This window comes from Microtus pennsylvanicus, chromosome 10, assembly GCF_037038515.1.
Source record: "Microtus pennsylvanicus isolate mMicPen1 chromosome 10, mMicPen1.hap1, whole genome shotgun sequence".
NCBI classification, from domain to species: domain Eukaryota; kingdom Metazoa; phylum Chordata; class Mammalia; order Rodentia; family Cricetidae; genus Microtus; species Microtus pennsylvanicus.
Genome location: NC_134588.1, coordinates 44,511,360 through 44,529,141, shown reverse-complemented (window position 1 = coordinate 44,529,141; position 17,782 = coordinate 44,511,360). Strand labels below are relative to the sequence as shown.

The 17,782-nt window shown below is 37.0% G+C and overlaps 1 protein-coding gene across 8 annotated transcripts in view; it reads left to right on the top strand.

Annotated features, from left to right (window-relative positions):
* Positions 1–17,782, top strand: part of Swt1 (SWT1 RNA endoribonuclease homolog) — a 76,804-nt gene that overhangs the window by 27,669 nt on the left and 31,353 nt on the right. For all 8 annotated transcript variants that reach the window (XM_075988203.1, XM_075988204.1, XM_075988207.1 and 5 more), the window contains 7 exons: positions 847–976; positions 1,641–1,742; positions 2,340–2,528; positions 4,730–4,823; positions 7,873–8,018; positions 10,598–10,761; positions 13,334–13,472. In XM_075988203.1, coding sequence (XP_075844318.1) covers positions 847–976; positions 1,641–1,742; positions 2,340–2,528; positions 4,730–4,823; positions 7,873–8,018; positions 10,598–10,761; positions 13,334–13,472 — 964 coding nt within the window. The remainder of the gene's footprint in view (positions 1–846; positions 977–1,640; positions 1,743–2,339; positions 2,529–4,729; positions 4,824–7,872; positions 8,019–10,597; positions 10,762–13,333; positions 13,473–17,782) is intronic.

Genomic DNA, 17,782 nt, shown 5'->3' with positions numbered 1-17,782 from the left:
CCAGCCTCAGCCTTCCGAGTGCTGAAATTGTATGTGTGTGATGCCATGCCCAGCCATATTTAATTTTTTTATATCAAAATACCATCAGAGAAGTACATGTAAAATGAGAAGGATCTTAAGATTTATAGTGCAGAGTCAATGGGATGGCTTGGGGGGTAAAGATGCTTGTATGCATTCACTCCTGTGTTGCCCAATGCAAATAAAATTTTAAAGTATAATATAATTAATAATAAAAGATTTAGCTTAGTTTCTGATAGAGGATAAACAATATTAGAAGTGTCAAGGACATTGGATGAAACATTTTTGGTTTTTAATAGAGGTAGGGATTGAATCCAGGGGCTCACACATGCTGAGCAAACTTTCTAGCACTCAGCTGTCTCCTCAGTTCACACTTAGTTCACACACAGAGCCAGGGATTGAATCCAGGGGCTCACACATGCTGGGCAAGCTCTCAGCTGTTGCCTTAGTTCACACTCAGTTTACACACATTAAGATAGAGAAAGCTGACTCTTCAAAGTGAGATGAAATAGACATGACAGTGAACTTATTTTGTTGTCTACATGCTAGGTTTTAGGCAAGGAACTTCACATGACTTAACCTTAATTATATAAAAATCATAAAATAGACAAATTTAATATTCTTTATAGATGGGCAAGTTCTAAAGTAGTAAAACAGTTGCTTGCCTAAGGCTACAGAAAGGAATTGATTTTAAAACCATGTGGTTATAAATCCATATGCTTTATTGTGTTGTCTCTATTTCTCTAAGGTGTTTGCGATGTATTGCTTTCTTATTAAATATCTTTAGTAAGTAACTCACATATTTCACTGGGGTCTTTTACAATTTAGATGCAGATAGTAGAAGAGCTCCATGCTGCACGTGTGGGAAAAAGTGTGCATTTACCTGTGGTTCCACCTTCCGGAGAATTAATGAGTATGGAAATTGACTTGGTGGAAGATGATGTGCATTCTTCTGCTGGTATACTCTGTTAATTTTTATGATCTGTGCTTTTTTTCTAAGAATTGTTGCACTAACATTCAGGTTTTACAGTGTACAGATGAAAGTATTACAATGTGCTCATTTAAAATGATAATCGTGAATTTCTTATCTTATTAGACCATTAGACATTTTCTCAAGAATAATCGGGTTATGCACTGTTTTTTATGCTTGCTCTTATTTACAACTTTTAGTTCTTTTAGTCATATAAAAGCGCTGATCAGATAGAAGGCAGTTTGCTTAACAATATTATTTTCATGATTTCCTTGTTAATATAGTAAAATTTTTAATGCTGGGAACACATAATAACAGTTATTCAAAATACTGGACATAGTGCATGCTTGTTGTTCCAACACCTGGGAAGCTGAGGCAGGAGGGTTAAGAGTTCAAGACTATGTTGGGCTATGTAGAGTTCTAGGACAGCCTGTTTTTTATAGTCTTATATATATTCCTGTCTCAAATAAGGTTATCTAAATTAGTATGCTATATTGAATTCACTATAAAAATTATAGTACTACCTCTTACTCTTAAGCTTAAAAGACAGGTTTTTAAGTTCAATAAATTGTCTGTACTTTTATGATCCCCAAATTTGGTCATAATGTATTTTCAAGTGTTGTGAAATCCTACCTCTGCTCTTCTTCTCCAGTAAATACTGCCACAGACAAAAAGCTTCTAATTGTTATTGACACAAATATTCTGATGAATCATCTCAAATTTGTTAAAATTTTGAAGACTACAGAGATACCAGGTATATATAAAAATTCACAGATTCTGATTTTCTTTTTTGAGTTGATATTCTATATTAACAGCTGTTTTTTCTCACAGTTGTATTACATCATCTGAATTTTTTTAAAAAATATTCTAATCTAGAAATTTAAAATATACTTTTGGATGCCACTTAGCATATTTAAATTTTGATAAAGATTTGTTTGGGTGTTGGCTTATTATTGAAAAGAAATATCCAGTCACAGAAAAAAAAAGAAATGGTTTAAATTAACAGTATGTAAAATTATTTGTTTATTGTGAAATTGTTTCAATTGCAAAACTTGATTATAGTACTCATGTTTGCTAAATTCATTCTTTTTGTAATCTGATAGTTTTTAATATTTAAATTCTTAACATTCCATAGGATATGTGTGCCAGTTAGGGAATAACTTGCCGACAGCTTGTAGGAGTCTCCGTTTATCTTGCCACCATGTGGGTCCTCAGACTTGGCAGCAAATGTACTTGCTCGTAAAGCCATCAAGATGGCCTGGAGGCTGTGTACTTTAAAACTTCGACTTCTACAGAAACTGATGTAGAAACTTAATGCATGTTGGATTCTAAGAAATCTTTCTGTTTTTAGGCTTTGACACACTTGTGTTAATAATTCCCTGGGTGGTTGTGCAAGAGCTAGATCGCATGAAGGCAGGAAAATTATTAAAACATGTCCAGCACAAAGCTGTGCCTGCAATTCACTTCATCAACGAAAGTCTCAGAAGTCAAGATAGAAAGCTGTGGGGTCAGTCATTACAACTGGCATCCCAAAAACTTTGTAAGTATTGTTGTTCCTGGGTGTCTTTATCCTTGATAAAGATTTTTTTAGGTACTGGCTTATTACTGGAAGGAAGTGATATAAAAATTAACAGTGTATAGTCCTTTATAAAAATGTGAAATGGAAAGGGTACTGTGGCAATTTTTGGCTCATTTTGGGAGTCCTTGGTTTTGTCTTATTGTTTTTCCTATTCTTTCTTAGGCTGTGTTAGTATTTCACAGGTAATGATTTTTTTTTTTTTTTTTTTTTGATTTTCGAGACAGGGTTTCTCCGTAGCTTTTGGTTCCTGTCCTGGAACTAGCTTTTGTAGACCAGGCTGGCCTCGAACTCACAGAGATCTGCCTGCCTCTGCCTCCCGAGTGCTGGGATTAAAGGCGTGCGCCACCACTGCCCAGCTACAGATAATGATTATATAGTTCCTTATGCATACTTGGCTATACTATGGAACTTTAGATTCCCCCTCTTATTTAAATAATAGTTATTATGCATACTTGACTATGCTATAGAACTTTGGATTTTCCCTTTTTCTTAAATTATTGATGTGCATTGATGTTCACCTGCATGTATGTCTGTGTGAGGGTGTCAGAAGCCCTGGAACTGGAGTTAACATACAGGTGTGAGCTGCCATGTGAGTGCTGGGAAGTGAACCCAGGTCCTTTGGAAGAGCAGCCAGTGCTCTTAACTGCTGAGCCATCTCTCCAGCCCCCCCCCTTTTTTTTATAATGATTTACATTTTTCTTACTCCCTCTCCCTCCTTTCTTCTCTTGTTCCTCTCCTGTCTTCTCTCTTTAACCCTTTCCCTTCTTTTTCTTCCTTCCCTCCTCTATCTCCCTACCTTCCCCCTTCTCCCTTCTATTCCTCTTCTCTTCTACCTTTCTCTGCCCTCTTTTCTTTTTGGTTTTTCAAGATGTGGTCTCAGCTCAGGCAGACCATGAGCTCACTATGTAAGTGCAGATGACTTTGAACTCCTTACCCTTCCTGTACTCTGCCAGTGTATGCTCACTTTTTGCATTTTCTGGCAAGGAGTCATGTTTCCTTTCCTGTACTTCTCTAAATGCAGTGTTTTAGATGTTAAGGAAAAACAGATAACAAGAAATTTAGTTATAGACTGTGATGTCTGGATCAGAGTTCTGAAGATACTGTTTTCCTGTCTTTATTTTATTGAATGAGTTTTCTGTCTTTCAGATATGTTTTAAAAAATAAAAGCTTGGACAAGTTTTAGCTTTTCAGCAAAATTGAGCAGAAGTTATAGAAATTTCTCATATTCTTTCTATTCTCATGCATAATAATTCTCTTATAATCAGTACTTCCCACCAGAGTAAGAAATATATTTCAGGGGGCTGGAGAGATGGCTCAGAGATTAAGAGCACTGCCTGCTCTTCCAGAGGTCCTGAGTTCAATTCCCAGCAACCACATGGTGGCTCACAACCATCTGTACTAAGATCTGGTGCCCTCCTCTGGCGTGCGGGTATACATCGAGGCAGAATGTTGTATACATAATAAATAAATAAATCTTTAAAAAAATATATATTACAACCAGGTGTGATGGCTCCTGCCTTTAATCTTAGCACTTGGGAGGCAGTTGCCTGCAGAGCTCTGTGAGTTCAAAACCAGTTTGCTCTACATAGTGAGTTTTAGGTCAGCCAAGTCTACAGAGAGACCCTCTCTCTCAAAAGACCAGAAAAGAAAAAAGAAATGGATTACAATCAGTGAACCCACTTTGGCACATCATTGTCGCCTAGTTTATATTGTATGGGTTTGGAGAACTATATAGTGACATGTATCCACTGTGCTGGTATCAGAGTAGCTTCATTGCCTTAAAACCTACATAGTTTTAATGTGTAAATATTGCCTAGATTACTCAGGTGATATCCTGATTTCTTATCTTTGTGTAGGTGAATTTTTCTGATGTGTGTATATACATATTTGTGTATGTGCACCTGTACATGGGAAAACACAGTTGTTCTGAAGAAACAGACACTTATTTATTACCTGAACTCTTATCCCAGCCCTCCCTGCTTCCTCCCTAGCTTTTTTTCCCCATTGCCTGGGTCTTACTCTGTAGCCCAAGCCAGCCTTGAATTTGTGACACTCTTCCTGCCTCAGCCTCTTGAATACTGGAATTACAGGCATGAGTCAACATGCTCAAGCAATGTCTAGATTTCTGATATACTTATTGACAGTTACCTTTCCATTTGCAGATGGATTGAGTGATGAGAACAATGATGATCGAGTATTAAAATGCTGTCTGCAGTACCAGGAATTATTTCCATATTCTCTTGTTATCCTGTGCACGTGAGTGTCATAGTCATTGTGTTTTTGTTTTGTTTTTTAAAATAATAGCTTATGGTAAAGAATTTTTAGAAATTTTATTCACCAAATTAAGGATCAACCAATTAATTTTCTAAATCTGCCACAAATCATACTCAGCTATTATTTTTTATGATACACGATCCCAGAGGAATGAGATACTAAGTGAATGAGCTTTTATTTCAATATAACCGATATACTACTCAGAATACTTTGAGGAATGGAAAGTTGATTTCAAAATCGTAAAGAATTTTCGTCATAGGAGGCAAAAATTTGGTTATTTATATACAAGGAGAAGGTACCTTATGTTACATTACCTTGTGGGTGCCTCTTCTGCAGTAAATTTGCCCTGGCTATAGTCCTAGGTCTATCAGCTATCAGCTGTATGACTCTCCACAGTTTTTCTAACTTGGCTTCTTTGTGTCTAAAAAACAGAAGGATGAATACCTGCTTCATAAGGTTTATTAGGTAATGTATGTAAAGGAATTAGAGTAGTGCCTAGCACATGGTCAAATCTTTTTTTTTTAATTTTTTAAATTGAGACAAGTTAGCCATGTAGCTCATGTTGGCCTAGAGCTCATATAACCATGTAGCCTTGGTTGGCCTAGAACTTTTTCCTTTTGGCTTTTTCAAACAGGGTTTATAGCCCTGGCTGTCCTGGAATTCTTCCGTAGACCAGGCTGGCCTTAAATTCAGGGATTCATCTGCCTCTGCCTCCTGAGTGCTGGGTTTAAAAACATGAGCTACCACTGCCTGCCTAGCCTAGAATTTTTCTGTAAAGCAGGTTGGCATCAAACTCATGAAGACCCACTTGCTTCTGTGCTCTGAGTAGTAGGAATAAAGGTATGTGCTGCTGCACTCAACAGGGCTTTTCTTTAAATGTTGATACTGTAAATGTTTAAATGTGTGCTGTAGAAGTCTTCTTCCAACTTGTACCTATTGTGAGAGTGCATGTCTTTGGCTGCATGGATAATGATGGTGATGATGTTACACTTGTTATCAGTTGTTGAAGTAGTAATAGGAAGAAACAATACAGTATACTATGCATTATTTTCTTTGAAACCTTGGAAAGCAAATTTCATTTAAAGAGATGAGAAAGCAGACTCCTCATGAGATTAGGAGATCTGGAATCAGAATCCACTGCTCCAGATTATTTTAAGTGTTTCCCTTAGATTTACTATCTGAACTATCTGAACTAACAACTTCAATTAATATCTCAGGTCTATATGATTCTTCTAAGTTCCAGGCTAATATATTCACCTACTTATTTGATAGTTTTACTTGTATTTTGATGACATTTGAAATCTATCATTATTAAAAAAATAAACTCTTGGTTTTTCCTTCTATTTATTTTTCTCTCGTGTATTACATCCCAACCTCATTTCCCCTTCCTCTTCTCCTCCCGCCTCCCCCCCATCTTTGCTCTCCCCAGATCCATTCTTCCTCCATTTCTCTTCAGAAAAGGACAGTTCTAGAGATATCAACGAAACATGGCATATTAAGTTGCTTTAAGACTAGTCATATCCCCTCATATTAAGGCTAAATGAGGCAACCAAGTAGAAGGAAAAGGGTTCCAAAAGCAGGCAAAAGAGTCAGACAGCCCTGCTCACTGTTAGGAGCCCCACAAGAATACCAAGCTACACAGTTATAACATGTATTAAGAAGACCTAGGATATGGACTCCCTGATAGTGAGTCCCTGTGAACCCTGGTTTCTTGTGGTGCCGTTGACCCTTCTGGCTCAATCCTTCTTTCCTCTCTTCCTCAGGACTCCCTGAACTCTGCCTAATTTAAACTATTTTTTAAGTGAGTGAAAAGTGCCATATTTGATCTGTTTCCAAAGTCCTATGCTGAGTCCTAGTGTAAAGAACATACTTTCATATTTTGTTCTGCTGGGTCTCTTTGTTATCTCCCTGCCACCACTCCACATTAAATCATGCTACTTTCCCCTTTACTACTCTTAACACTATCATGCTTTCTACTTCCTCACTCGCTGCCCTTATTGTTCTAAAAATTAAACGGTACTTCTTTATTTATATTATGAAGAATTCCAGCAATATTCAAAGTGAACAATAAACTCCTGGGACTGAAAATATACTTGAGTGGCAGAGCTCTTACTAGCATCCATGCGGCCCTAGACTCAATTCCCAGTTCTAGAAGGCAGGGAGGAATGGAATCCTAATGTAACTACAACAATTATTAAGAGTCTGCTGTTTTTTTCTGTCATCCATATCTTTATTCACTCCCTACCTAGCTTGATTATTTTTAGTTATTTGTTTTTGAGAAAAAAATGTACTTTTGTTGGAATGCACAGATATATTAATAACTATCAGCATTATCAAATTGACACAGTAGCATGGTTCATATTTCTGTCAATATATAAAACATATTGATCATCCCAGAAAGTACTGGTATGCCTTTCTTCCCCCTTTTTTCCTTGTTTCTTAAGAAGATGCTTAGGAGCTGGAGAGATGCCTCAGCAGTTAAAATCATGCACTCCTCTTGCAGAGGACCTAAGTTTGATTTTCAACCAGACATTGGGCAGCTTACAACTACCTAGAACTTCTTCACTTCCAGGGAATCTGACAGCCTCTCCTGGCCTCTGCGGCACCTGTGCATGTGACACATGTGTGCGTGAGCACACAAGTACAAATATTGAATGACGGTTGAAAGGCACCACATGAAATTTATGGGCTATTGCTAGTGCTTAAAGAGAAGTTTATAGAAACTTCAAATAATCTAAGCCTTAATCTTTTTTTAAGTTTTATTTTTATAATTTTTAATTTTGTTTATGTATGTGTGGGCATGTGAGTATGAGTGCAGGAACCCTCAGGTGCCAGGGGCATCTGGTGCTCTGAACAAGCAGGAAGTACTCTTAACCACTAAACAACCCCTTTAGTCCCATATAAATGCTTTTATTGAGTTCATTTCTAAATTTCTAACCATTTTTAATGTTTATATTGATAACTTGTGTTTCTGAATTGACATATAGTTGATCTTCTAAAATGTTTTTTTTTCCTGTAACCACACCTTTAGGGATGATAGAAATTTAAGAAGTAAAGGACTGATAAGTGGTGTGAAGTCACTCAGTAAAGAAGAATTGGATGCAGAGATAGTATCTTTAGCTCTGAACACAAGTGTGTGTCCTCAGCCTTGTATTTCTAAGCAACCACTGAAAGCAGGTAATTTTACTATTAATGATTAGAAAGAAGTACCTCTTGTGCACTAATATTTTTGGAAACATTTAAAACTAATAGTACATTTTTATCTAATACATTTTAAATATAATAGCAAGTTTAGAATACTTACTCAAGTATTAAATGAAAATTATAAAAATGCAAAAGCAAGCATTACTATTTTTGCTGTTTATCTCCATATACTTTTACCAATTAATTTTATTTTTATTCATTTTCTCACATTTACTTATTTATAATCATTGTGGGCAGAACTTGTACCTTGCAAAATGTATCTTTTAAATTATTAATGGTTGTAGTAAGTATTCTTTTGAAGTGAAACTTTTTAATTTTTTTAAAAATTAATTTCATATTCCTAATACTTTATTAATACAGAAAAATCAGATATCATACAATTCTAGTAAAATAATTTTTTCTTAATGTTTAAACTAATAATTAAGAAATATAAGGGCAATACTGACTTTTTATTAGAATGATCTATTCTATGATTTGATGAACTACTACATTGCTAGAGAAGTCTTACCTCTACCAAGGCTGGGTGACTGCAAACTAAACAGACCAAGCCTCTGTCTCCTCTCATTTTATATACCCTCTAGAGCTGGGATTAAGGGTGTACGATTCCCTAGTACTGGGATTCATGGTGAGGGACCATCCCCTGGATTTCTTTCTGCATTTATCTTGTGTAGCCCAAAGTGGCCTTGGACTCACAGAGATCCATCTAACTCTGTCACCCAAGTCCTGGGATTAAAGATGTCACAATACCTGCCTGATCTGTAGTGGCTTTAGCTTTGCCTCTGGTCTTCAGGCAAGATTTATTTATTTTTTTAAATTTATTTATTTATTTAAGGAGTTCTGCCTCCTCCCCGCCACTGCCTCCCATTTCCCTCCCCCTCCCCCGATCAAGTCCCCCTCCCTTATCAGCTCAAGAGCAGTCAGGGTTCCCTTACCTGTGGGAAGCCCAAGGACCGCCCACCTCTATCCAGGTCTCCTAAGGTGAGCATCCAAACTGCCTAGGCTCCCCCAAAGCCAGTACGTGCAGTAGGATCAAAAACCCACTGCCATTGTTCTTGTGTTCTCATTCAGGCAAGATTTATTTATCAAAATAATTAATATGCCACTACAACTTTTCTTTTTCTGGGAAACTTTCAGTACTTAGGGGTGCTTCCTGCTCTTTCACAGGACCAGAGTTCATTTGCCAACATTCACAAACAACTCTAGTTCCAGGAATCTGACTATTTTTTCTGGCCTCTTCTCTGTGGAGAAAGCAATTGTTGACTTTTTACATTAGATAACTTGTATATCTAAGTAATTGTATAAATATTAATGCACTCATATATACTGGTTTGTTCCCTTTTTGAGAATAGTGTTTCTTTGTCATGATACTCAAAATGATATTTGGGAGGAATTACAGGATATTATAGTTTATGGTTTTTCAGGAGTAAACTTCAGTTTGCCCATTCTATTACTGTCACTCTAAACCCTTAGCTGGTGTCTGTGGAGATGAGTCACTTAGTATTTGAATTTATTGTAAAGAAATTGTAGTGATTTTTCAAGTATAAAAGGATAATGTTAATGAAATGGTAACAGCTGAACTTATAAAAGCTTATTTTAAAGGAGGTTGACATGGCTGTAGATAAGCCAGAAACTTTGGTCATTTTAAAACACTTTATTGATATGGGTTGAAATATGCACCATTTTGGGAAAGAAAACCAATTTTGATGGAGTTGCCAAGTAGTTAAAAAGTAAATAGAAAATAAGGCATTCTTATAATTATTCTGTTTGAAAAAAATATTAAAATTCATCTCAGCCCTGAGAAGAAATATATACAAAGTCTTTCCCCTAGCTAAGGAACTATATGCAATTGATACCTGCTGGAATGAGAAAATCAGTTTTCTCCAATGGAATCTGGCTGGGTATATCAACCACACTCCAGGATAGGCCCAATGCCCTGGAGTAGCTGACTAACAGTGTGTGTGTGTGGGGGGGGGGAGGGCTTCTTGTTTCATTGTTTCATTTTGCTATTTTTTTTTATTTTACTGTTTTTTTTTTGTTCATTTATATTTTTTAAATAATAAAAACAGTACCTTAATGTTAAGAGATGGTCAATAATTAAAAATATGCAAAATGAGGCCAGTGATATGGCTTAATGGATAAAAGCACTTGCTACACACACACACACAAATAATAAAATTTATTTTAGTTAAAATAACATGGTTTTTTCATATTTCCATTTGAGTAAAAAAACATTTTAGGGTTTTTTTGGGGGGGGGTTGTTTTTGCTTTTTGTCAAAAACCCTAAGTGGGGACTGGGGATGTAGCTCAGCTAGTCAAGTACTTTCCTAGAACAAGCATAACCCTATCTTTATGTTTGATCCTAGTACTATATAAACTTAGCATGGCTATGCCTGCTTGTAATTCCAGCACTGGGAAATAGAGACAAGAGGGTCAGAAGGTCAAGGTTATCCTCAGTTACACAGTAACTTAGAGACCTACTTGTACTGCTTGAAACCCTGTCTCAAAACAAGAGATAACCTCTTTTGGTAAAACCTGAAACTTTGTCTTTAAAGAAACAGCACCTGTACAGGAGACATCTAAGGAAGAATCTACAAATTCTGGACTGTCCATTGTGCTTGAGCACATTATATGTGATTTTGAAAAATCTCTTGGAACAGCTTTATCTTCAATATTAGAAACAGAAATGAAAATTGCTTTTGGAAATCTTTGGATGGAGGTACATAGTTATATTAGTTGATATTTCTTTTTATTATTGATGATTGGTTATCTTAGAAGATATTTGTGTATGTTAAAAAACTTTACAGTAATCCTTATCACATTTTTCTAAGTTTTATAATAATTAAAAAATTTCAAATTGATTTTATATATTTATTTTGTTTTTTGTGTGTGCACAAGTGTGTACATGTATGCAGGTATGTGTTTGCCTTGGTGCTCCTATAGAAGTCAGAGAACAGCTTAGCAGGAATTGATTCTCTCCTGTCATGATTAAACCCAGGTTGTCAGACCTGGTGACAAGTGTCTTAATATGCTGAACCATTGCTGGCCTTGTAATAACTTTTTGATAATTATATGATAAACATTTCTTATAGGCTAGGTTTGTATAGTATTTATTTCACTGTGAACATATTGATATATTAAGGAAAAATGAGAAAGAAAAGGTACTCCAAGGGAAAATTCTGTATTTGTTTTAAATTAACTAATAGTTGTTGTGCATCTACTGTGAATATTTGATACATTGGCCTCCTAGAGCTTAAATTGAATCCTTAAAGTTCTTGCACAAGGACTAGGATATAGCTCAGTTAGTAGAATGTTTGCCTAGCAACCTAAGGCTGCAGGTTTTATTCCCAATGCCACATAAATCGTTTCTGATATACATGCCTATAGTCCTAGCACCTGAAGGTATATATAAGAGGATCAGGAATTCAAGATTATCTTTGGCTATATAGTGAGCTTGGGGTACAAGAGACCAAGCAAAATAAACAATATATAAATACTTTGCTCATTCAATTTGATTTGTTCAAAATGTATGACAAAATGTCTGTATATTTGATTTTATGTTTGTGTGTGTTTCAAGACAGGGTTTCTCTGTGTAGCCCGGGCTATCTAGTAACTTTCTATGTAGACCAGGTGGGCCTTGAACTCACAGCAGTCTGCCTGCCTTTGCCTCCCCAAGCTGGGATTAAAGGTATACGCCACCGTATCTCACTCTATATTTGACTTTTATGCCATGTAAATATGAGAGTAAAAATTGATCATAATAAGATATTCTGGGGGCTGGAGAGATGACTTAGCATTTAGAGCATTGGCTGTTCTTCCAGAAGACCCATGTTCAATTCCCAACACCCATGTGGTAGCTCACAACCGTTTGTAACTACGGGGATTTGACACCTTCACACCAATTCACATAAAAATAAAGTTAAACAAGTTGTTTTTAAAAATTAAGGAATTTTTAATTTCTTTAGCTTAATGTCTTTTTTTTCCTACAGTTAAATTTAGCAAGCATACTAAATTTCAATACTAAAACATCAAATTTAGCAAGCATACTTACAAAACTTAGTTTATTACTTTGGTTTAGTTTTTGGTTCTTTGAGACAACGTTTCTCTGTGTAACAGTCCTGACTGCCCATGAGCTCACAGAGAACTACTAGTCTCTGCCTCAAAAGTGCTGAAAATAAAGGATTGCACCACCACTGCCCAGCTGTAAAAATTAGTTTAATACTTGTTTCAAATTCACATTTTTGCTAAGAGAAATGTTATAACCCATTAGTTGTAGCTGATGCCTTTGTTCTAGCTATTCAATAAGATTCTAAAACTTGCCAGTGTGATATATTTGCTGTTATCCAAAAATAATGAAGAAGAATAAAAGATTTAGGAGGATTGTTATATATTGGATATTTCATAGAAGTATGAATGATTCAGAACTTTAATCCCAGCACTCGGGAGGCAGAGGCAGGTGGATCTCTGTGAGTTTGAGACCAGCCTGGTCTACAGAGCTAGTTCCAGGACAGGCTCCAAAACCACAGAGAAACCCTGTCTCGAAAAACCAAAAAAAAAAAAAAAAAAAAAAAAAGAAAAGAAAAGAAAAGAAAAGAAAAAGGCATTGATATCTTCCTAAACTGAGACCAATTATCTATAAATATGTTTTTGTAAGAGTGTAGCAAGTGACAGTTGCATTTGATTATTTTTCATATAGATTTTTCCCTCTTCTAGTATGAAATATTTAGATTGTTTTGCTTATGGAAATGACCATATAGAAGAGAAGATTGAGGGACTGGAGTGGTGGCTCAAGTGTTAAGAGCACTTGCTGTTCTTGCAGAGGACCCAGCCAGGTTCAGGTCCCAGCATCCACATGGCTACCCATAACCATTTGTAGCTACAATTCCAGGGGATCTGATGCTCTCTTCTGGCCGCTGTGGGGATCAGGCACGCATGTGGTACATAGACATATATGCAGGAAACACTTGTTCACATAAAATATAGCAAAAGCATTAACTTAAAAAAAGAAATAAATAGATTGAGGTACCATTCTGGTTAAAACTATACTACTTCTCTAACTAGAGTTTGCTTTTTTTTTTTATAAAAGTTATGGAACTAAAGGTTAATAATATGAATTTTATAAAAATTAATCTGTAATAGACCTACCTCTTTAAAATTGTGATTAGCACATCTTAATATAAAAATAGTGTGAATAGCTGTATTTTCATTAGGGATATGTATAAGTTCCTACATAGGTATGTTTAAATAACAGGTTAATAAACAGTAGATGATAATTTTGTAATACTTTCTAGGTGCTCTACTTGAAACCACCATGGACTCTAATAAATCTATTGCAGTGCTTTAAAAAACATTGGCTGGCTGTATTTGGATTAGTTGTGGAAAATAATTTGCTGTTAACTATTGAGAGCCTATATGAAAATCTCTTGAAAGGTATGAATCTTTTTATTTTTTTCTTTCACAATAGTCTGTACAACTTTAAATCAATCTAATATGTTGGTATATGCATGTGGGAGGTGGAGGCAGGAAAATTAGAAGTTCAAGATAAACTGTTACTAGTGAGTGCAAGAGCAGTCTACATGGGACCCTTTTTAAAAGCAGAAGGGGCAAAAAAAAAGGGGGGGGAGGGGGAAAGGATGAACCAAAATGGGCTGAAGAGATGACTGGGTAGGTGTGGTGGTTTGGAAGAAAGTGGCCCCCAAGGGAAGCTCCAGCCAGCCACACCCAGTGTCTCAGACCACTTCCTGTTGCCTGGGCAAGATACAGAACTCTCAACTACCTCTCTAACTCCATGTTTGCCTGCAGGCCACCATGTTGCACCATGATGGCAATAGACTAAACCTCTGAAACTATAAGCTGCCACCTCATTTAAATGGTTTCCTTTATAAGAGTTGCTATGGTCATGGTGTCTCTTTACAGCAATAGAAACCCTAAGTAAGACAGTAGGTAAAGTACTTGCTGCATAAACATAATGACCTCTGTTTAGAGCCCTAGAGCCCAGGAAAAACTGAGTGTAATAATGTGCTCTAATCCCAGTGCTTGGGAGATGAAGACAGGTGGATTTCAAGGACTTGCTGGCTAACTAATTCAGGTAGAGGTCCAGGATTGATGATAACTGAAAAAATAAGGTGGGGAAACAACCAAGGAATACTTGAAGATATCAACTTTAAAGTATGGGAGTGTTGCTGGGTGGTGGTAGCGCATACCTCTAATCCCAGCACTCAGGAGGCAGAGCCAGGTAGATCTCTGTGAGTTTGAGGCCAACCTGGTCTATAAGAGCTAGTTCCAGGATAGGCTGTAAAGCTACAGAGAAACCCTGTCTCGAAAAACAAAAATAAAACAAAACAAAAGTATGGGATTGTAGCTTAGTGAAAGAATACTTGTCTAGAGTGTTTAACAACCTGGGTTCAATCCCCAGTCCTCTTGAAAAACCAAAAAAAAAAAAAAAAAGAGTTTAAAGGCACAAAATCCAGGTAATAAAAAATAAGGAAGATTTACCAAAACCTACATAAATAATTATTGTAGCATTTGAACACACATTTTAATAGGAAGTTCTTTAGAAGTTAAGACCAAAAAAATGGAGGCATATTCTAGGTAGGTGTACATCACATACATCATGCTCTCTGCCTTGTTACTGAAGTGTAAAAGTGTAAAACTTGCAGGCCGGAGAGATGGCTCAGCAGGTAAAGACGCTTACTGCTGTTTTCCCAGAGAGGCCCAGACTGTAATAAGCAAGGTTTATTTAGCGTAATAAGAACCAATTTGGAACCTATCTCTAACCCCTGCTGCAGTGAGGTAGAGAGGAGTTGTATCAACTCTGTGGGGTAGGCTTTTAAAGGTGTTAACTACAAAGAGGCTTTTTGAAGCTGTTTTGGCACGGTGCAAGGTCTTTTGCTCTGTCCCATCCTGCTGTGTCAGCTGATTCTTTGTTCTTAGAGCAAGGCCACCCTGTTCCTGAGTCTGGCCATCTTTATAAGTCTGAACCAGGTGGCTGGCTGGGCTGAGCTGAGTGTCCTTATGTTTGGAATCTCCCGGATGGGAGGAGGAAGGAAAGTGCTGTCTTTCTGGGAACGTGAGGTTAGTCTGTGTTTTTAATTTTAAAACATTCTGTTAGGAAATTTCTTTTTGTCCCTTTGAGAATAAGGGGTGAGGGTCCCACATTGCCACACCTAGAAGTCTTTGATCACCATTCTCCACATGGTGAAATGAGAGAACTCACTCCTCAAAGCTGTCCTCTGACTTCCATGTGTGTCATGGTCATGATACACACATGCTCACTCACAAAAAATAAATGTAATAAATAATTTTTAAAAATGAAATGTCAACTTGCAGCAGTATAGAATCACCTGAGAGGAGAGCTTCTGATATTTGACCTAGCCTCCTGTGAGTAGCATCATTCCCTAGGCTGTTACTTGAACTGTGTAAAGGTAGGGAATGCTAGTTGAATATAGTGCAACAAGCAAACAAGGAAGGGTACATTTGTTTCTCTTTACTCCTACGATTGCGATTCTTTAAATTCTTGCCATGCCATCCCTCAGTAATGGACTGTAACCTGGAATAGTAAACTCAGTAAACCTATCCTGTGTTCCTTTGGTCAGTGTAATTTTTCAAAACAACAGAAAGGAAATTAGGACACAGTTCCTTACATATTATCTATGGTAAGTACTGAATAAATGTTGATTGTTAGAAGTTGCCAATTGTTTGTTTCAGTTTTTTGTTTTATCAGACAGGGTTAAGTTGTTCTGTAACTTGTTAAATAGCCTAGGCTGGCCTTGAATGCCCATTTTCTTAGTTAGGAGGTTATTATTGCTATGACGAAACACCTTGACCAAAAGCAAATAGAGAGGAAAAGATTTATTTGGCTTAGACTTCCACATCATAGTTCATCATTGAAGGAAGTAAGGATAGGAACTTAAACAGGGCCAGAATCTGGAGACAGGAGCTGATGCAGAGGCCATGGATGGGTGTTGCTTATTACTGGCTTGATCCTGCTTTTGTAAAGGACCTAGACCCACCAGCCTAGGGGTGACCTCCTCCCACAATGGATTGGGCCCTCCCACATTGATCACTAATTAAGAAAATGCCCCAGGCTTTCCTACAGCCTGATCTTATGGAGACATTTTCTTAATTGAGGCTCCTTCCTCTGATGACTGTAGCTTGTGACAAGTAGACACAAAACTACCCAGTACAACCATCGATCCTTTTGCCCGTCTCCCAAGGGCTTGGATTACATGAGTGGGCCACCAGGCCTAGTTAGAAGCTAACATTTTTTTTAAAAAATTTGTTTGTTTTGTTTTTCTGAACTGGGACTTCTCTATATAACTCTTTGACTGTTCTGGAACTCTCTATAGACCATGCTGGCCTTGAATGCAGAGATCCACTTGCCTCTGTGTTGCTGAGTGCTGGGATTAAAGGTGTGTACCACCATCTAATTTTTTTTTAAATTTATTTTCTAAGAGAACTTTTGTTTAATTTTGAAACATCATTTATTTTAACTTACTTTATGTGCATTGGTGTAAAGTTGTCAGATCTCTTGGCAATGGAGTTACAGACAGTTGTGAGCTGCCATGTGGGTGCTCAGAATTGAACCCGGGGTCCTCTGAAAAAACAGCCAAGAGCCATTTCTCCAGCCCCAAGAGAACTTTTTAAAAAGACAATTTTAGGGCATTTAATAATGGTAGAGGTTATTTTTCAAGATGCTTAGGACAACCAACCAATTGGACATGAAAGCATATCTTTACCAGACATTTAATACCATTTTTTGTATTTTATTTTTAAATTATTTCACGTGTATGCATATTTTGTCTGTGTATGTCTATACCACATGTGTGCTTGGTGAGAAAAGAGGCCAGCAGACGGTCTCCTGTAGTTGGAGTCACAGTTTAGTTTTTCTCGAAAAACCAAAAAAAAAAAAAAAAGAAAAAAAATAATAAAAGAATTATTGAATTTATTAGTAAATTTGTTTCTTTTAAAAAGGATTTTATTTTTATCTTTTTTTTTTGAGACAGAGTTTCTTTGTAGCTTTGGAGCCTGTCCTGGAAGTAGCTCTTGTAGACCAGGCTGGCCTAGGACTCACAAAGATCCGCCAGCCTCTGCCTCCTGAGTGCTGGGGTTAAAGGCGTGCGCCAACGCCACCCGGCTATTTTTATCTTATATGGATGTTTTACTACGTGCATGTGTACTACATGCATGGAGACCAGAAGAGGCCAGCAAATCCCCTGGAACTGGAGTTAGGATTGTTGACAACCATATAAGTGCATTGAATCCAAGTCCTCTACAAGTACATGTAGTCTTAACAGCTCAACCATCTCTCCAGCCTTTGAAATATATATTTTTAAAATTTCATTTGTTCCTTCAGAATCTCATAAGCAAGTTCTTGTGTAAGTGATACATAGGGATGCCTTATTCATTTTTAGCTCATTTTGTCAATAGAAAGCCATGCTCAATTTTAAATATAATAGTTTCTGTAGAAGAGGGTATCGCTCAATCAGTAAAGTGCTTCCACATACTCAAAAGGATCTAAGTCCCGGCCCAAGAACCCATGTCAAAAAGCCAGGTGCAGGAGTATGTATTTGTATACAAGGATAGGGAGGCGATGATATATAGGGATAGGAGGTGAGTGAGTACAGGTGGATCTCTGGGCTTGTGCACGCCAGTGAGGGATCTTATTTAAAAGCACCTATGAGAGGAATGCCTGAGGTTGTACTCTGCTTCCTTGTGCATGAACATGTACACACGGTCGT